We start from the raw sequence: 21,993 nt of genomic DNA, 5'->3' as shown, positions 1-21,993 counted from the left end.
TTATTCCCCAAAGATTCATATCAGCATGGAACTGGCCTTTTTGTTGACCTATGAAAATAAATGATCTAGGAATTTATTTTTAATTGCTATCACAGTGAAATGGACCCTACAGTCAGCTTATTGGAAGCTTACTGGAGGCCTTCACTGACTCTCCACTATGTCATCTCCTTAGCTTAATGCATATAAAGAATTTCTGAATATTAAATATTTTTCAGGGCGAAGAGGTTGCATGATTTCTAATTTGTCTCTAATTTGCAATTTTTTTAAAAAACATTATCATTTCCATTAAATATACTTTTCCCTCATTTTATTTTCCTAGTTAAAAAGAAGTGTTCATTCATCTCCTAAGTATAGCATATATTTTCTAAATGTGACAGATTTGAGACATCATATGAGGGCCTTGTCAAAATATCTACCCCACTCTACTGAAGGAAGTCTTAACTTCTATGTTTAGAAATTCATTATTTTGGTGTAAGTCTCTGAACTTCCCCAAAATGCAAGTATCATTTGGAAAGGTATCTCACTATTCATCCTCAGACACTTACACGTTACTGCGTGAATTCATCAACTCATGACAGTAAACTTTTATAGGAAAGGATATAGTCACCAATTCCTGAAGTACAGAGGCAAGCTTGAGGGAAACCTTGGTAGCCAACTACTAACTTTGACCTACTTGAAAACGTGCCCAAGAATGACCCAAGAGGACTACGGTTGTTAGCAGTTATTTTAAATTACTCGTTATCTTTAGAGTTACATTCAAGTTCACAGAGTTACAGAGTTATAACTTAAAGCTGATAAGGGAAATAGTGTTTCCCTAACTGGATGGTAAACTAGATATTGTGCAAGTACACTCCTATTTAAAGACTTTAACTGTTCCTTAAATACAACCACCAGCAAAAGCTATATGCCATTACTTCTTTTACCTCAAAGTAGACAATTTGAACGTCTCAGGGTGTACTCAAGCAGCATCAAAGCACTAGCTATCTTTCTAGTAATTGCAAAAGGCTCCTTTTCAATGTTATTCTAAAAATGCAAAAGCTCAAATCTCTGTGAACACTTTTTAATTTTTAATTCTGTAATAGTTTATATAGAAAATAATATAACAAAAAAAATTTACCCATCACCACATTTAAACCAATATTAACATTTTCACCATATTTGTTTTCAATCTCTTTTCTTACAAGAAAAGAAAGGAATTCATGTTTTTAGGAAGTATTTCTCAGTTTCTATGGAGCATCATCCTAGATGCTACATGTAGTTTCCACCATCAAGTGGGTTTGGGAAATGCCATGAACTATATACCTCCTTCTTAGAAATTCACAATAATGTCATTACATACTGGCTCTGAAATATCCTACAGTTAAAAAAAAAAACATATTTGATTGTTTAACAAAAATTTCCCCAATTCACTTAGTCAAATAATTTCCTTTTTCAGACTGGGATTTCCAGAGCATCACTGCACCACAGAACACCAGCTGGAGACCTTGCTTTGGAGTAAGTTTTAGAGTCATTAAGCTTTACCACAAACTTAGTGACCATCACCTCCATTACTTTCTCTGAAAAACTCACAACTCAAACAGAGAAAAGGCCATACTCATGCTACCTCACAGGAGTCTAAAGTTGCTGAAGAGCTTGTTCCCCAGTTTGCCTCAGGTATAAAGCCTCTAAGTATGTATCTGCAATTGTTCCATCTCAGTCATTTGCTGTAACAGTAGTAAAAATATGGATCACAACTGAATCTGTTACACTAATCAAACTCAGTCTACATTTTGGATCAAGACCTCAGCTTTTAGCAATCAAAACACAAATTTGAAGAGCCAAATACCATTCTATTACACACCACAAGGAAGTGGTTTGTTGCTTGACACTGTCTTGTCATTTGATGAATCTTGAACAAATCACAAGAACTCACCTCTAGGATGAAATCTTTCCTTTGATATACTTAATAAAATGACTGCATAAAAGAAATGACATCCAGCAAAGCATACTAGTAAAATAAGGGAGGACACCCAGTAAAGAACAAAATGTTCAGGTACATGTATTCCTAAAACTAAATCCCTACAAACTCATGTTTGGTACCATTTAGGGTATTTTGTAAATCAAAAGAAAAATAACTCAATGATACTGCTATGAACATATAAAAGTGAACAGAGTTCTTAAAGTTCGCATTATTTTCATTTAGCTTCCAGAATTAAAAGTTTGAAAGGATTCCTATAAAAGATTCAATTTTTCCAAGCTATTTTACATTTCCTAACGTTTAAAAGTGTTCAGGACCAAATAAATTTTCTAGCATTTTGCTGAATAAACCACTGGGATATGTATTCCCTGTCTCGCAGAATGGCATTTACTGTTACAAATTAAGAGGGAAAGGTAGATGTCTCAGAAAGCAATAAATTCTAATTTGTAGGTAGTTTATATTTTCCAGAATTGCCTGTCTTTTCTACCCATCTATAAGATCAATTAGAAATAGTATCAGTAGCCATAGAAAATGCTTATAAAAAACAAAGTAAAACATAAGAAACAAAAATCCCACCTTGATGGTAGAAAAACTATCTTTGCTGGTCTCTACCCAATATGAGTTTAAAAACATAAAGGTGATAAAATGAATGGTTTAAAAATTTTATAGAAACCTCTTGGAGAATCTAGTATAATGAGTTTTATGAATGTGCTCATAATTAAATTCTCAAAAAATTCAGGGACTTGATACTACTTGAAACTTGTGTTATAAATCTCTCCTGAACTGTACTTTTTTTATGCACATCAGCAAAAAGAAAAACAAATCTTTACCTCTAAAAGTGAGTGTTGAGATAAAGTCAAATTTTGTGTGTGTGTGTAAATACAACTTAAAATGATTCTACTAAATCTCTATGTTCTAGTTTTAAATTACAAAGGAAGGGGAGGGGAGGATTTAATTTGCAGTCCTAAAATCTTTGATTATTGGATAGAGAACTGCTCATATGCTTATCTTTATTTCCTTCTGAAATAATCCCAGTTAAATAATTATATCTTAAAGTTATTGTTATATAGCGACACTAAAGTTATATTCAGACCACTGACCTTAGTTATATTACAAAACTAAGAGGATTATGTCTTATACATCACGGTTATTTATGCTGATAATCCTTAAATGTTATATCCTGCCCTTGAGCTTCCATTACCTTTTTTCAAAACAGTCTTCAATAAAATTAAATTTGTTAAAGGGCATAACTAGGAAAAAACATACATTTAGCAAATGTGGGAATTATTTTTCAAGCAAAATGGAAACAAAAGATAGATATAAATACAATTTTAGACAAAAGCACTTAATGAAAAATTATTTCTTTTTAGAAAGAAACCTAAATAACACTAAATATTAAGAAAAGCCATTGCAGACCTAAATTAAATAAATAAAAGGAACAGGTAACAATTTAAGAAAAGTATATGCTAACTATTATCCTCATGTAAAAAATGGAATGATAACAAAATAAATATAGGATGAAAACAAACTGCTTATAAACAATTAAAATGATTATATAGCCTCATACACCTGTCATCTTCTAATCTTCCAGCACATTATATCCATTAATCCTCTGAGCATTACTTTGAAATAGGATGGAAGGCAACACAACTCATACCTAACTAAATAGGTTCAGTTTACAAAACTTTAGCAAGCTACCTCTAAAATTTTAAGGCCCCCTTGAGAGGAATGAGGGAGAAAAAAATTTCTAATATCCCTGTTCTCATTTTTTTTTTTTTTGGAAGAAAATACAGGTTTTATTATCCAGTTGTTTCACTTTTCCTAAAATCTTGACATGTTTGAGTCTCTTTCTATTTAAGGTTGAAACAGTTCAGCACACGACAAAAAAATCTCAAAAAAGGTGCCAACTAGACCACAAAGCATTGAAAAAACGGCTTAATGCAGTTTCCGAACTTTTCCATTAGGATCTAAAAGCCATTTTCGCAAAAGAATCTCCACTTCACATCAAAGTTACTTGTCTCCTTAATTCAACACCCAGCCCAATGAAACATAATTTGAGTAGTGTTATGTTGGTATGCATAATAATTATGACTCAAAGAAAAATTTATCTAGTATATTCTAGGGGTTTTGTGGAGGCCGCTGTGAAACAAAGAATTAACAATTATAAAATACAAAAATAAAAAACCAGGGTGTTTATTTTTTCTCCAAATTCCTGGTTTAATAAGGACTTGTTTATTTTGAGAAAAAAAGGCCCCAAACATCAGGCTATTCACAAAAATAACCCACAGTATCAACTTTAGAAAACAAATCTTAAAGACTATTACACTAATTATTTTTCTAGAGAATCCATTTGACATGCCAACTCTCATTCACAAAAATACATTGTTACATTTGTGTTGAACAGCCCCACACAGCACTCTTATGTGGGGTATAACACGCATACCTCTAATTCAAAGCTGCTCTTAGGTGCTACTCAACTAATGAGACTGCCTTTGTAGTTAGGGAAGCAACTACTGAACTCATGTATGAATGGAAAGAACTGTACTCCCTGCATAACAAGAGATTATTTTGGAGACAGTTGATAAAAACCATACATCCTTTTTATTGTTAAGTCATAAAGAGGTATCAAAATTAAAAGCAAAAATTACAGGGTAAGACTTAACATAACTACTAGGAGCATCAAAGGAAGTGAAAACGGGACTAGGCGCAGGGCAATGTGAATTAATGAACATGGGAAGGACAAGGATGGGGACAACAGTGAGCATGTGCTGAAGATACTAGGGGAGAGGATCTGGTGAAAATTTTGATCTTAGACAAGCGCCTAGGTAAAGAAATAATGGGACAAGATTTCTAAACCCCACTATGTGCTTAAGAGTCATCCTCGCCATTGGCGCTGTCTCTGTCATCCTCTCCTTCCTCAGCCTCTTTTTCATCATCCTTGATCAACTCCAGCTGGTCATCCCCCCGATCTTCATTATCATCATCATCCAGTAGGTCCCCCTCCTCAGCAGAGTCATCTGCACCCCCCTCAGACTCCATCTTCACATTAGTCTCCTCTTTCTTCAGGGAGCTGCTGCTCTGCTCCTCTTCTGACTTATCATTCTTCATCTCTACTCCTTGTTTGCTCTGTTCCTTTTCGATTTTTTCCAGGTTTTCCAGTAGAGAATCCACTTTTTGTTTTATCTGAGTCAACTCCTTCTTAATGGCCTGAAGGTCATCTCCTTTCAACTTTCCAGACTTAGAAGATCCCCGCTGTCCACTCTTAGAATTGAAGCCACTTTTGCCCCTTCGTGAGGTGTTTCCTGATACACGCTGGCGTTTTGAGGGCACTACAGCCCGAGCAATAGGAGGAGGAGGAGGAACACGTGCTGGGTAACTGTACATCCTGTCATAATAATCCCGTTGAAAGTCATAGTCCAAGTCAAAAGAGGAGCCGTACATCTCCGCTGCAGATCGTTTCACACCTGCTTTTCCTCGGTTCACTTTTGGCTCTGCGGCCAGATTAATATCTAAAACCTGGCCAGCAATCATTCTGCCATCCTCTCCTGCCACAGCAGCCCGGGCATTTCTCTCATTAACATACTGAACGAAGGCAAAACCCTTATGAACAGAGCAACCCACGATTTTGCCATATTTCGAGAAGATTGCCTCCACATCAGATTTCTTGACCACAAGAGTATTGAGATTCCCAATGAATACACGGGAGTTCATGGAGCGAGGATCTGTCTTGTTGGTAACATTGCTGGCCATTGTCTTTGATGGTAAGGTGCCTCACAAAGCTGAAAAACAGGAGGGGGAAGGGAGAAGAGATTCGATTCTGAATCTCCTACTCCCGAGTTCTACGCGGAGAAGCCGACTGCTGCTCGAGGTCCGCAACACAGCCGCAACCGCTCAGCCTTCGCCTCTTCACAAAATGCCCTGTTCTCATTTTTTAATATCTGGTTCAAATCCTAAATTTAGTCAACAGAGAAAGAAATTTCTAATATCCCTGTTCTCATTTTTTAATATCTGGTTCAAATCCTAAATTTAGTCAACACTATGACAATTTTTCTTTTGATGACATCTTTGGTCAATATAAATATCCTTCTATAATTCTTTTGGTTTTAAAATTCCTTTTCCTTATCAATAAAATGATAAAATTGTTTGCTTTTTCAGACGTTGATATGCTAATCTTTTAATTAATTTTATCTTATTTTGCATTTTAAAACTATATGTTTTCCTCCTGGGGGTTCCTAATTTCCAAAAGATCCATTTCTGAGAAAAAATTTTTAAATGTATTAAAATCCTCTTTAATAAACTTAAGATGTGGGGTGAAGAATGAATCACATGAAATGAAAATAAAGCAGGTAAGAATTCTGAAGATAGAAAATGAGAAAGGGTCTCAAATTGAGTAGCATCAAAATCTTGTGTAAATCTAACTACTTATTTTTTAAACATTAATGTCTAAAAAGAGAAATGCACATCACAATTCTGAAAGGATTCACAGAAACTACCTACTAACAGATAAACAGTGATTATTTTTGCAAAATGGAAACAGGGTTTGATGAAGAATCTAAGTTTTCACTTTATAACTCTAGGCTATTTAATTTTTATTCATAAAGATAAATTACTTATATAGTAAAATATTTTTTAAAATATGTATATGCCAACTCTTTGCTCTGAATCAAATTTACTTTGCCTAGAAAGGAACAAGTCTTTCTGCCTTTCTAAGCCACTAATGTGAAGTAAAGTAGTCTTGCCCTAAATAGTTCACAAGTAGTTTCTAGTAGCTACTAATAGGTTTAACCTACTTATAACATATCACTTTAAAATTTATTGTCAGCAAACATTTCTGGAGTGACTATAAAGCACTGGATACAGTTTTTGGCACTTGCGTTGCCTATAGCCTAATTCTTTTATAATGATCCTAAACACTCTTAAAAAACTGAAAGATGATCTCCTTACATCCTTTAACATATATACATATCTGTTTTCCCACCTCTACAGAAGACATTTTAAATAATGATATAATCATGAAAGTACAGTTTGATCTGGTTGGTTGGAGAAGCTTTAACTCCTCTCTTTCTCTCACTAAAGATTCCCATGGGTTGTGTCTTACAAATATATCAAAATCCAACCATTTCTCATTACTGAATAAATACCCTACACAAAACCATTATCTCTTACTTGAATTATTTCCATCACTTCTGAATTGTCCTGATTATTTATGCCCTTGCCCCCGTATAATTTATCTTCCACACAATAACTTGAGTGATTTTTTAAAAATATGTAGCTCACAGAAAATCCCAGAGACTCTACCAAAAAAGGTCACAGGATACAAGATCAATAGACAAAATTCAATCATATTTCCATATGCAAGCAATGAAGATGTGGAAACTGAAGTTTTTAAAATATCATTTATAATTGCTAAAAAAGAGTGGATTCCCTAGTACAAATATAACAAAACATGTACAGAATGTATGCTGAAATTACAAAACAATGATGAAAGAAATCACAGATCTAAATAAAGGGAGAGACATATTCACAGATTGGAAAACTCAGAAGAGTAAAGATATTAATTCTCCTCAAACTGATCTACAAATATAATACAATCCCTATTAAAATCCCAGTAAGATTCTGTAGATATAGACAAGATTATACTAAAATGTATATGGAAATGCAAAGGACGAGAATAGCTAATAGAATTTTGAAAAAGAAAATAAAGGGGGAAGAATCATTCTAACTGATATTAAAACATAGAGTAATCCAGACAGTGTGGTACTGGAGAAGAGTCAGACACATGGATCAGTGCAACAGGATAAAGAACCCAAAAACAGATACATGCAATATGCTCCAACTGATTTTCCACAAAGACACAAAAGCAATTCAATGGAAGAAGGATAGCCTCTCTTCAACAAAAGGTGCTTAAGCAATTCGATATACAGAGGCCAAAAAAAAAAAAAAAATTTAGCCTCAACCTAAACCTGTTATCTTATAGAAAAAAAATTAACTCAAAATGAAAAACTTCAAAAATTAAGAGAACATTTTCAGGATCCAAGGTTAGACAAACAGTTTTAGACTCAATACCAAAAGCACAATCCATAAAAGAAAAGATTGATAAATTGGACTTCATCAGGATTAAAAACTTTTGCTCTGTACAAGATCCTGTTAAGAGGATGAAAAAAACATGCTATAGAAGCAGAAGAATGTATTTGCAAACCTAACAAAAGACTAGTGATTATTGTACAATATACAAAGAACTCTCAAACTCAAGAGTAAAAACCAAATAGTCTAATGAGAAAATGGTATATCCAAAATATACCAAGAACTCTTACTATTCAACAATAAGAAAATGAACAATCCTATATAAAAATGCGCAAAAGATCTGAACAGACAACTCACCAAAAAAGATATACAGATGGCAAATAAACATGAAAAGATGCCCAACATCAGGTATCATTAGTGAATTACAAATTAAAACAATGGTGAAATACACTATACACCTATTGAAATGGTCAAAGTCCAAAAATACAGCACCAAATGCTGGTAAGGATGTGAAACAACAGGAACTCTCATTCACTGCAGGTGGGAATGCAAAACAGTACATCCACTTTGGAAGTTAGTTTGGTGGTTTCTCACAAAAATAAGCATACTCTTGTTACCATATGATAAAGCAACTGTACTCCTTAAAGAGTTGAAAAGCCATGTCCAAACAAACACCCACACACAGATTTCATAGCAGCTTTATTAATAATTGCCAAAATCTGGAAGCAATCAAGATGTCCTTCAGTAGGTGAATGGATAAACAAACTCCGGTTCATCTAGAGAATGGAATATTATTCAGTGCTAAAAAGAAATGAACTATCAAGCCATGAAAAGCCATGGAGTAAACTTAAATGCATATTGTTAAGTGAAAGAAGCCAATCTGAAAAGGTTATGTACTGTATGATTCCAACTATAAGACAATCTAAAAGGCAAAACTATGGAGACAGTAAAAAGATCAGTGGTTTCTAGGGTTTGGGGAAATGGGGGAATGAATAAGCAGAGCAGAGAGGATTTTTAAGGCAGTGGAACTACTCAGTATGAAACCATAAAGATGAATACATGTCATTATATATTTGTTAAAACCCACAGAACGTACAACACCAAAAGTGAACCCTAAGGTAAACTATGGGCTTTGGGTGCCTATGATGTGTCAGTGTAGGTTCATCAACTGTAACAAATGTACCACTCTGGTGCAGGATGTTGATAGCTGCTGAGATGTACAGCTGGGGGGCAGGGAGTATATAGGAAATCTCTGCACTTTTGCTTGGAACCTAAAACCGCTCTAAAAAATAAACTGGATGAATGGATGGATGAATTGATAGATGACTAAACATTCATCTTATAAACACAGAGAAGGGTTTTAAAATTAAAAAACTGCCTTTTTACAATACCATCATACACTATGCTCCCAGAATTTTGTATATTTCCTAGCAATTTGTATTAATAAAATGAATCCTAACACTTCAAAGAAAACTTTAAAGAAAATTTTATTCAGTCCACTGAGTTCTGTTTTCTCAGATACTAACAACAATAATAGCACATTCGCAGATCAGACATTCCACTCCTTTGGTTCTCTCACACACAGATACACACACACACATACACGCAAAACACAAGCAATTTTTTAATGATTATAAGTATTACTTCTTGGGACTTCCCTGGTGGTGCAGTGGTTAAGAATCTGCCTGCCAATGCAGGGGACATGGGTTCAATCCCTGGCCCGGGAAGATCCCACATGCTGTGGAGCAACTAAGCCCATGCGCCACAACTACTGAGCCTGCGCTCTAGAGCCCGTGAGCCACAGCTACTGAGCCCACTTGCCACACTTACTGAATGCTGTGCACCTAGAGCCTGTGCTCTGCAACAAGAGAAGCCATGGACAATGAGAAACCCACGCTCCGCAACCAAGAGTAGTCCATGCTCGCTGCAGCTAGAGAAAGCCCGTGCACAGCAACGAAGACCCAACACAGCCAAAAATAAATAAATTAATTAATTATTTTTAAAAAGTGTTACTTCTTAAGACTTGTAGAATTTATTCTGAGCACTTACTGTATTTCAAAGCAATTTTAATAATACATATAAAAATATATAGGTTCACCACACCCATATACACACACATATAGTATTATTTTCTTCTTATTTCCCAGTGAGGGGGGGAAAAGCTATAGTTGATCAATATATTTAATCACTTAATTTTATTTGGTAGAAATGCTGGACTATAACCTTTTTTTTTATCTTTTTTTTTTTTTTTTTTTGGCTGCATTGGGTCTTCGTTGCTGCTTGTGGGCTTTCTCTAGTTGCAGCGAGCGGGGGTTACTTTTCATTGTGGTGCACGGGCTTCTCATTGCGGTGGCTTCTCGTTGTGAAGCATGGGCTCTAGGCACGTGGGCTTCAGTAGTTGTGGTGTGCGGGCTCAGTAGTTGTGGCTTACAGGCTCTAGAGCACAGGCTCAGTAGTTGCGGCACACGGGCATAGTTGCTCCGCAGCAAGTGGGATCTTCTCGGACCAGGGATCGAACCCATGTCTCGTTCAGTGGCAGGCAGATTCTTAACCACTGCACCACCAGGAGAGTCCTGGACTATCATCTTGACAAGAATTTTTCATTCTCAAAGGTGTGATACTGTGAAAAGTCGACAATCGCTCATTTTTAAAAGGCAATTATTTTAATATCAGGGCCTAACATGTTATGCATGCTAAGAAGCACTTAATTTAGATCATCTTCCTCAGAAATACCTAAAGTTACACATGTTCCATGAGCTTGAACCATCACATCTGGCTTTCAATATTTAAATCCTAATGAAACTGATTTTATTATCTGATTTATTTGTATCAATATTTTTTCTTAAAATCTTTGTACTTAAAACAACTACAGGGACTTCTCTGGTGGAGCGGTAGTTAAGAATCCTCCTGCCAATGCAGGAGACACAGGTTCGATCCCTGGTCGGGGAAGATCCCACATGCCGTGGAGCAACTATGCCCATGTGCCACAACCACTGAGCCTGCGCTTTAGAGCCCGCAAGCCACAACTACTAAGCCCATGTGCCACAACTACTGAAGCCCACACGCCTAGAGTCCATGCTCTGCAACAAGAGAAGCCACCGCAATGAGAAGCCTGCACACCACAACGAAGAGTAGCCCCCACTTACTGCAACTAGAGAAAGTCCATGCACAGCAACAAAGACCCAATGCAGCCATTAAATAACTAACTAACTAACTAACTAAATAAATAAATAAATAAAAATTTAACAAAAATTAAAATTAAGCTACGCGTACATAGCCAAAACCCAAAGAATAAGAAATAACAAACCTGCTAAGCAGGAAGTGAGTTCAAGTGGAATGCTGAATATTTTTTTTTCACATCTTTATTGGAGTATAATTGCTTTACATTGTTGTGTTAGTTGCTGTTGTATAACAAAGTGAATCAGCTATACATATACATATATCCCATATCCCCTCCATCTTGCATCTCCCTCCCCTCTAGGTGGTCACAAAGCACCGAGCTGATCTCCGTAATAGGCATGTTTGTTAGGACATTTTATTAAGCTATTTGTTTAAAAGATGTTTAGAATCTAGAATTCTATCATGTTTTCCTAAATAAGTACTCATTCAAACCTCTGATAACCATGAACACTTATATCACTGACCAACTGGTCTAGATGTAGGAAACACCACCCTGTTGGCCAACTGAAATCTGCCTGGGGGTCAGGGGGTGGTGCAAGGGGAGTCTGTATTGCAAGTACAGCACTCCAACCATGAAACAATATTTCAAACCAAACAATCTCTGGACTCCTAGGTATCCTTCCAACTTAGAACCGTGTTGCATGTATTTACTTCACTTAAACGTCAACTCAGAATTTGGAAGTAAATATCCTCTGGGTTTCTTGGCACACTGCCAAAGAAGAGAAGCCCTATTTAATCCTCATATTACTTAAACTTGTACAAGTAGATTTAGAGATATAGATATAAATTCTATATATCTAAAGTCAAAAAGAATACATATCTTAGTGTTAAGGTAGTAACAAGTGCCATGGGTCCATAAATTAACCACTACCACTGTATACAGAAAAAAAATTATGGAGTTTCATTCTAATACATTAGCAATAGTTTCCAGTTCAGTAAAAGAAAAAGAAATCCTTTAAGTAAAATTGACACTGATTTTATATTTATAAAATCTTATATAAATATAAAATCAGTGTCAATTTTACTTAAAGGATTTTAAGTAAAAAATATATACATAAACTATATATATTTGATTGGGAGGTAGGTTTACTTGACTTGGAGGTAGGATTCAAAACCAAATATTTGAGAAAAGTAGCACTTTTACAAAGAGTCTGAACACTAACATCTATGATAGCATTCTAAAGCAAAAGCACAAGAGATTCAACAGGTTGACTGCCCACACCCAGCGCTTGTCCTGGATCAAGATACAGATACAGAGACAGAAGTTTATTGAGAGCTTACTTTATGCCAAGCAATGTACTCAGCACTTGACATACATTTCCTGCTGCAATCCTCCCAACAGCCCTGTGAGGTACATATTATGTTACTCCTCCAATGTTATGCATTGAAAGATGAATGCTCTGAATCGCTGTTTATTTATTACCACTGGCATACTCAAATCCTAAAAGCTATTATTTTCATTAATTCTGTGGTACTTATAAGGCAAACATATTTCTCCTAGACTTAGAAAACATAGCCATACTCACTTGTTACTTTGAGAGACTTTTTGCCTCCACATAAAATAGACTGTGCTATTTGCAATATTTTATGAGAATACTAGTTATCACAGACCAACTCATTCGGTAATTGAATTAAACCAGGAGAGGTCATACTTTCATTAGTACAAAACAGATATTAATAGAGAAAGACTACTTCTTTTTTTGGAATGCAATGTTTCTTCATAACCAAATAAACAGTGAATTTTCAACTACTCTTTTTTTTTTTTTTTTTTTTTTTTTTTTTTTTTTTTTTTTTTTTTTTTGCGGTACGCGGGCCTCTCACTGTTGTGGCCTCTCCCGTTGCGGAGCACAGGCTCCGGATGCGCAGGCTCAGCGGCCATGGCTCACGGGCCCAGCCGCTCCGCGGCATATGGGATCCTCCCAGACCGGGGCACGAACCCGTATCCCCTGCATCAGCAGGCGGACTCTCAACCACTGCGCCACCAGGGAGGCCCTCAACTACTCTTCATAATGTAATGAAGCGTAGCTCACCCACATTCATGAGACAGACTCTTCTAACACGAAATATATGTTTTCTAAGAGTTGGTGTTGTATTAGACTTAAAAGAATTTCCTATGTTTACTAGATGTAAGTGACCATACAGTCTGGGCTATGAAATAAATGGAGAGATAAAACCACGTATGCATATTGGAAGACCAAATGTTAATAGGTCCATTCTCACAAAAGTAATATATAGGTTCAATGCCATTCAAATAAAACTCCTGGTGGGTTATCTTTGTGAGAAATTGACGAGCCTACCAAATGTAAAATCGATAGCTAGTGGGAAGTAGCCACACAGCACAGGGAGATCAGCTCGGTGCTTTGTGACCACCTAGAGAGATGGAATAGAGAGGGTGGGAGGGAGATGCAAGAGGGAGGAGATATGGGGACATATGTACATGTATAGCTGATTCACTTTGCTATAAAGCAGAAACATACACCATTATAGATCAATTATACTCCAATAAAGATGTTAAAGAAAAAGAAATTGGCAAGCCGTTTCTAAAAATTATATGAAAATAAAAGAACCTAGAATAGATAAAACTAGCTTGAAAAAGAACAAAATTAGATAACATACACTATCTAATGAAGCTACAATCAAGACATTGTGGTAATGGCATAAAGACAGACAAATGAATCAGGCTACTGGCCAGAAACTGACCCGTACATATACGGTCAATTGATTTGACAAAGGCACCAAGGCAATTCAATGGGGAAAAGAAAGTCTTTTCAACAAAGGTGATGGAACAATGAGATAAACATGAAAAAGATGAACCTTGCCCTTTACGGTATACCATATACAAAAATAAATTCTAAAAAGATCAAAGACTGAACTCTAAAGCTAAAATAAATCTTCTCGGAGAAAACACAAGAGAAAATCTTTGTGAAGCAGGCAAAGCTTTCTTAGGACACAAAGCAGGAACTATGAAAGACAAAACCGATAAATTAGACTTGCATCAATATTAAACATGTCTGCTCATCAAAAGACGCTAGTAGGGAAATGAATAAGCAAACTACAGCTTGGGAGAAAATATTCACAATACATATAATCTGTACCTCGATTGTATAAAGAAACCTTAGAAATTTGCACACACACAAAAAAACCAACAACAACAACAAATAATCCAAAAATGTTTAAGGAACAAAATTCTTAAAACTCAAGAACAATAAAAAAGATGTACAAATGGCCAATAAATACATTAAAAGGTGCCCAACATCATTAGTCATTAGGGAAATACAAATTAAAACCACAAGATACCACTTCACACCCACTAGAATGGCTAAAATAAAAACACTGACAATACCAAATGCTGGTGTGGAGGATCTAGCAACCGAAATTTTCATACACTGCTGGCGGGAAATTAAATGGTACAACCTCTCCAGAGAACAGTCTGGCAGCTTCTTGAAAAGGTACATCTTACCTTATGATCCAGCAATTCTACTCCTAAGTATTTACACAATAGAAATGACCACATATTCTTTTACACAAATGCTCACAGCAGTTTTATTCGGAAAACAGCAAAGAACTGGAAATAATTTAAATGTCCGTAAACAAGTAAATGGATTGATATATTGACACAATCATATAATGGAATACTGCTCCTTGGCAATAAGAAAGAATAAGCAATAAGCAACAACAAAGATGAAGTCTCCAAAATGTTATGGTGGGTGAAAGAAGCCAGATGCAAAAGAATATACAGCATTTGTTTTCATGCACATGAAGTCCAAGAAGAGGGAAAAAATCAATACATGGTGATAGAAACCAGAAAGTAGTTGTCTATGGGGTGAGCACTGACTGGAAGGAACATGAGAAACATTATGCAGTGATAGAAACATTCTATATTTTGCTTGGGGAGGTGGCCACATAGACAGATACAATTGCCAAAATTCATCAAAATATACATTTATGATCTGTGCATTTTACTACAAGTAAGTTGTTTCTTAATAAAAGGTATGTTAGTGGGTTTTTTTTTTTTTAATGTTTTAGCTGTGGTATTAGAGAGAACTAGGTTCAAATTCCAACTGCACGTTTCTTCTCTCCATGACCTTGGGAAAGTTCCTTAACTTCTCAGTCCCTTGGTTTCCTTATTTTCAATGTGTATATAATAAAAGCACCTACATCTGTCATAGATTATTGTGAAGATTAAATGAGATGATGGATTAGAAAGTACTTAATGCAGTGCATGAAATAAATCAGCTCCAAAAACCTGCACTATTATTATTAATTCATTATTAATCAAAGCTTTCCAAAGAGCATGCCTAATACAATCATAGGTAAGGACATATACAATTTTCCATCTAAAACTAATTTCTTGCCACAGTAAGTTACAACAAAAAGCCTCTTATGCTACTGCAGTTTTGATTAAAATACAGTGATTATTGTAAAACTGCTTTCCAGTGGACAATGGAAAAACACAGGATTGAATTTGCAGCAATAATAACTGTAGATTATAGAAAAAATAAAAATAAAACAAAAGCCCTCAAACCTGCATTCAAATCATCATCCCTTCCTGCACTATTTCAATAGTCTCCTAACTAGTCTCGAAGCTTCTATTCTTGGACCTTTCCTCAATCTGTTACCTGAGAGAAGCTAGAGTGACTGTTTTATAAACATAATTTAGATCATGTCATGCCCCTGCTTAAGCTACTTCAATAGCTAAGCAATGCTCTCAAAATAAAATCCACATTTCTTACTATGGCCCACCAGACCCTCCATGATGTAACTTTTTCTTACCTGTCTATCTTTGGTCAGTTACCTCCACCCTCACTAACTGCATTTGAACTCCAACTGGCCCTTTCTGTCCTTCCAGACTGCCAAATCCTGTCTTATCTCCTGGTTTTTTCACTTGCCATTTCTTATGCCTCGTGTGCTCTTGCCCAGTTTCTCCTCTCCCTGTAAGCCTCAATTCAAATGTCTTATCCTCAGAGAAACTTTTCCTGGCCACCCTGTGTGAAGTTGGCCTCCCAGGATCAGTTTCTATTACATCCTCTTGATAGCACTTATTAACTCCTGCACACAACTTATGTCCATGTTTGCTGTCCATCTCCCACCATTAGACTATAAGCTTCATAAGAATAGAAACTCTCATTTTCACGCAGCATCCTCAGTCCCTCGCAGATAGTAAGTACTCAGTACAGAGTTCTTATATTAATTAATGAATCCATAAGGGTAACTATAATTTTTTTCTTAACTTCTCAACTAGTATTAAGAGCAAATTCATTTCAGCAACATATTCATTGTCAACTTTTTTCTAAGCTCGTCTTTTTATGGTTCTGTTTACTTCTTATTCTGTCTTTTGTCTGGGTAGTAGCTTGTTCTAAGTGACAAAATGAACTAAAATGATGAAGGCAGTAATAATACAAAGTCTCCTCAGATGAAAGAATTTCATATAATGGCAGAAAGTGCTTCCTATTTCTTAGAGATATTTCCCTAAGGTGCTCATGAGTAATACTGGCCATATACACTCTATTTCATTTGCTATAGAAACCTCTTCCATCGACCTACAAATATATATTGCAGAGGAATTTTTACCTTGAATAGGTTTGTCAAGAACCCAAATACACAGGGACCAAAACCGTAACATTATTAACAGAGCCAGGCCTAGAGTCGAGGTACCTTTTCCATTTATATGACATTTCCTTACTGCAATTCATAGAGTTCTGGGCCTTACTGTAATCCCTTCACCTGGCTATAGAAAGGATTGAAAGTGTTGCTATTTAAATCACTTTCCTCAGAACAGCTTTCTTCTACCTGGTCCCTAGTTCAACTCACTTGACCCTCCTTCTGAAGAGTGAATGCATGACTAAACTTTTTCTAACCTTGTTTATTCTTATGTCACTTGTACACACAATATACAAGGCACCACATTTACACCTTCTCTTGCTAACTTACATGACAGTTAAAAGAGTTACCACTGAACTGGTAAAGTCTTATCAAAAAGTCACTTATTTAGCAGTTACTGTGGTATCACATATTTCATGTCACTGACTTAAAAAATGCAACACGTATAACCCTTAGATGTTGTCATCAATTTCAATACATTCACCAACTGATTCTTCTTAAGAAATGCTACAAAAATCCAAACAGACTGACTAGCATTTCAACTTCTTTCCTACAAATCTGCTCCCTCACTAAAGGAACACAGGAAAGCAAAAACATGCCACAAAATTAAAACACAGGTAATGGATGTAAAATAAAACTGAAGGTTAAGAGACCTAGATTCAAAGACTAACAGACCATAGGCCATTCATTTGATTTCTCTGTTTATCAGCATTCCCAGGACTTAAAAAGGGCTTGCCAAACCTTCCCCAACTGCTTCTCAGACTTTATAAGGATATAAAATTATAACTGTAAAAATTATTTTAAAAAGTTTAAGAGTACTATCAAAATGATGATTCTACAATTATTAATGAGTTCCCAAGGAGTAAAAAATTACCAGTGCAACAGAAACAATTTCTGTAAGCACTATATAACATTATCTTCACTAATCACATTATTCCTTGCTTCTTATTCCCTAATGGTAAAAAAAACAAAGAAAAAAACATTTCAAACTATTAAAAGTAATCTAAGAAAAAATTACTGCTCTCCTTATACCCTCTCACAAGTTCATTCCCCTTTTTTAAGTTCACAGCTCTTTATGATTATAGAGCCACAGGACACAAAAGCTGTGCTCTAGTCTTAACCTTGATACTCTCTACTGCAATGTCAGATGGATCATTTCACTTCCTTGGGCCCAGTTTCCTCATCTTTAAAATTAGGCAACTGGACTCCAGCAGTGGTACCTAGACTCTTGGGGCATGAGCAACCCCTTTCAATGTCAAAAAACCAAACTGCACACGACAGTGGTGGAGTTTCTAGTATTATTGGTTGAGCTTTTATGAATTCAGTAAAACTTTTAAATGAATTTGCCTTTAATCAAAATGGCATCCATTCACAATGCTGTCACTGTACGGTAGTTCACATATTTTCACATACGTTAATGAGTAAACATGAATACACAGACCTCTTGGAGTAATTAAATGACAATGGCCCTGGGCCTACAATATGGGAACTTTTGAACTAGAGAAGGTTTAAGAACTCCGCCAACCTGCCCTGTGTCCAGTTATAACATGACAGATCCTATACAAGGGAGAGAACATAAGCTAAAGATACTCACCATTCACAGGGTAGGTTAATGGGTTAAAGCAAATGCTAGTTCTTCTAGCACTTCTATTTAATATATCCCTTTTTAAAGAGTTGAAAATGTTTCTTTCTATAGCAATTTTTCTTTGGCCATATTTGAAATGTGACTTTTCGCACAGTATTCAAACAAAAGGAGCAAAATTTGAGTTTTCATTAGTCACTATGACTCCTTGAAGAGTTCATGCTTATTCCTTTAAAATGTAAGTACCTTGTCTATGTAGTTCATCATCTTAAAAAAGCGCATGTTAGGAAGTCATGCTCTACAAGAAGTGCTACACAGTACAAATGAAAAAGACGTACGAGTGGTTATTACCTAATTCCCAAATAATCTCAAATAAACATAGGATAAAAATTAATATAAATATGTAGTAATTATAAAGTAAAAGAGCCTATGCAGGACAGATTTACCAAAACGTTGCCCACTGAAGAACGTGTAAGTTGTTTTTTTTTTTAATTAATTTATTTTATTTATTATTTATTTTTGGCTGTGTTGGGTCTTCGCTGTTGCACGGGCTTTTCTCTAGTGGCGAGAGGGGGCTACTCTTCATTGCGGTGCACGGCCTTCTCACTGAGGTGGCTTCTCTTGTTGTGGAGCACGGGCTCTAGGCGCATGGGCTTCAGTAGTTGTGGCACATGGGCTCAGTAGTTGTGGCTCGTGGGCTCTAGAGCACAGGCTAAGTAGTTGTGGCACACGGGCTCAGTAGTTGTGGCTCACGGGCTCTAGAGCGCAGGCTCAGTAGTTGTGGCACACGGGCTCAGTAGTTGTGGCTCGTGGGCTGTAGAGCGCAGGCTCAGTAGTTGTGGCACATGGGCTCAGTAGTTGTGGCTTGAGGGCTCTAGAGCACAGGCTCAGTAGTAGTGGGACACGGGCTCAGTAGTTGTGGCTCAGGGGCTGTAAAGCACAGGCTCAGTAGTTGTGGCACACTGGCTTAGTTGCTCCATGGCATGTGGGATTTTCCCAGACCAGGGCTCGAACCCATGTCCCCTGCATTGGCAGGTGGATTCACAACCACTGCGCCATCAGGGAAGCCCGAATGTGTAAGTTTTGAAGGCAGATATAGGTAGACTAGGGGAGAGGAGTGAGAAAGGGGCTTCAGGTGTTGAGTTGTATGTGCAAAGAGACAAACTGAAACGACGAAGTAGCATGCTAATCAATGTTGGTTATCAGCAAACCAGCGTCAAGAAAAGCACCATTTCAGGAGGCTTCTGAGCAATTTCAAAAGAAATCTTTGTAACCCTCCTGTACCTGTAATAGCAGTTGCCTTATATTTATGGAAGGAGTCTCAGTCCTCAGTGTCTTTTCTCCTGCATAAGCATTTTCTCTTTGATTAGTTTTAACATCTCGAGGCATAAGCACCACAAATGAAAGATCAAAGAGTATCTAAATGCTGGTCTGATTTAAAAAACTGTTTCTCAGCAAGCACAAATCCATTTTTAATTGCTAAGCTGAACATCTGTTTTATTTCTACTTTTTTTTCAGCCACTTTTGTTTTAAATGAGTTAGAAATCCATAAAAAGAGAGAAGAGTCAAGTGATCAGGTACAATCATTAATTCAAATAAAATATGCATAATGTTGAAATTACCAAAAGTTAATTTGCTACTCTGTTGAAAGTTTGACTGGCATTCTAAAAGCAGAGATAGAGAAAAAAGATACAGTTGCTAAACATGTTTTTACATAAAGGTAAAGGGCCATTTCACTTTTTAAATATAGAAATATAGGCTGTGCTCAAGCAAGTAGCTTTTAAAGTATGAAATTACATAAAATGGCATTTTCTTCATGAGTTAACTGTAATGCACACATCTAATTATAATAGGCCTTTTAATAACGTGATTACTTGGCATCTGCCTTTTAAAATACATAACACAAAGTAACTTTGTTCATGACTCAACCACTGGTAAGCCAAAGAGTAAGCCAAATATGTACAAATGAAAACAAGTTTCCATTCTGACTTTGAACAGAACTGACAAGAAAAAAGAAAATTTAAGGAAAAAACAACTTTCATTTTTAAATATCAGAAAGATTCTCACCTGACTTCTATAATAGAATGAAAGAATGGGAATTTTGTTTAAAATTCTCATGTTTAACAAATTTTTTTTTAAATAAGTGTAATTGATGTGTTTTAGCTTTCTGCTGAGGGTATAAAAATCTTTACACACTAAACCTCTAAGAAACACAGAAGATCAAGAATAATATAAAAGCCTTATTCTAGATGTTGGTTACAGGAGATAAGTTCAGTTGTTTAAACTTCCTTATTTCTTTTTTCTTAGTTCTTTCTAAAATGCAACATTATATGGGCATGGAGAACACTGGTGATTTTTACTTGATCTAATTCAGAGTCGATAACTGGAAGGAAAGGTCATAGAACCTCTTACTGAATCACAGCTAACATATTTACAGAATAATATTCTACTATATTCTAATATACAATAGAGCATACTAATTAGAATATACTAATATAGTATAGAATATTTTTTGTTGTTCTTTTTCATTGACTCCTTAGATTTAGCCTTCTCAAAAATAATTTTTCCAAGTAGGAGGCATATATACAAATCACTTCATGACTATGCAAATCAAACCGTTCCAATTGTTCAATATTAACTACTGACAATAACAGAGTGGATGGTTCGAGCATTAATGACAAAGCAGCTTCACCATTTCAAGAACTAGCTGACTGTCTAGAAAGACTGGTTATTAAAATGACAGCACCTTCATAATCAACAAGATACAACAAATTTGAAAAGCTGATGGGAAAACATGTTTTACTGTGGACACATATTTCTCTAAATGCAATATATACATTCATGTTATTACAAAGGGAAAACAAGAATAAAATGTGAACGCTCCACGTACTCTTTTAAAATGCCTCAAAAAAAAAAAAAAAAAAGAGGAGAGAAAAATCAACTTAAATAAGCCAGGATTTTAATTCTTTTATTGCATATGACAAACTTTTAGGTTATAATGTGTAATCATCAAATTAATAAAGTAGATTTTGAAAATGATCCACTACACATTAGAACACACACACACACCCCACAATGAAGTTATTCACCTATAAGAGAAACTGCAAAACCAACAGCACATAGAAGCCTAAGGCAGAATAACACATAAGGGGTATTAAATTTAAAATTCTACCTTTAAAAAAACTTGTATAATATGCAATATTTAATTTACAGACATAAATAAAATGTACATGGTACTTTACAATTTGCAGAGTGTTTTCATATTAAATTGTTTGATTTTTCACAATAACCCTGAGAGAGACCCAGGACAAGGGTTATTATTCCGGTTCTAATAATGAAGAATTGAAGCTCAGTAAAGTTAAAATATAGCTATAGTAACTTAATAAACAGCAAATTTCTAAGAAACAATAAGGCGGCTGAGAAATTTTTACATTGAACATAAAACAATTAGAAAGAAAGGAAAAACAAAAGGGAGACTCAAGTAGACATATAAAACCAAATGACATTAAAGAAAGCATATTTATATAACTACATTAGTACTATCACCTCTGCTAATGGCAACAGAATGAAGCCCCATAACTTTCTACAAAAGAAATGGCTAAAATTTTGAATACCAGAAATAACAAAAATGAAAAGTATCCTTTTACCT

General features: G+C 35.6%; 2 protein-coding genes across 22 annotated transcripts in view; both read right to left on the bottom strand.

Annotated features, from left to right (window-relative positions):
• Window positions 1–21,993, bottom strand: part of CAMK2D (calcium/calmodulin dependent protein kinase II delta) — a gene marked incomplete at both ends in the record, with an annotated part of 262,163 nt that overhangs the window by 237,182 nt on the left and 2,988 nt on the right. The gene's annotated exons all lie outside the window — the stretch shown is intronic.
• Window positions 4,180–5,722, bottom strand: LOC307062203 (heterogeneous nuclear ribonucleoproteins C1/C2-like). The gene has a single exon (XM_079717747.1). It carries the CDS (start codon window positions 5,705–5,707, stop codon window positions 4,826–4,828), a length of 882 nt encoding a protein of 293 aa, XP_079573873.1. The 5' UTR covers window positions 5,708–5,722; the 3' UTR covers window positions 4,180–4,825.

Source organism: Hyperoodon ampullatus, assembly GCF_949752795.1.
Source record: "Hyperoodon ampullatus genome assembly, chromosome: 1".
NCBI lineage: Eukaryota > Metazoa > Chordata > Mammalia > Artiodactyla > Ziphiidae > Hyperoodon > Hyperoodon ampullatus.
The sequence above is the reverse complement of the archived record's forward strand: the minus strand, read 5'-3'. Positions and strand labels throughout refer to the sequence as shown.

Excerpts from the sequence above, each read along its gene's own strand:
- LOC307062203 (XM_079717747.1), bottom strand. The coding sequence starts at position 5,707 with ATGGCCAGCAATGTTACCAACAAGACAGATCCTCGCTCCATGAACTCC.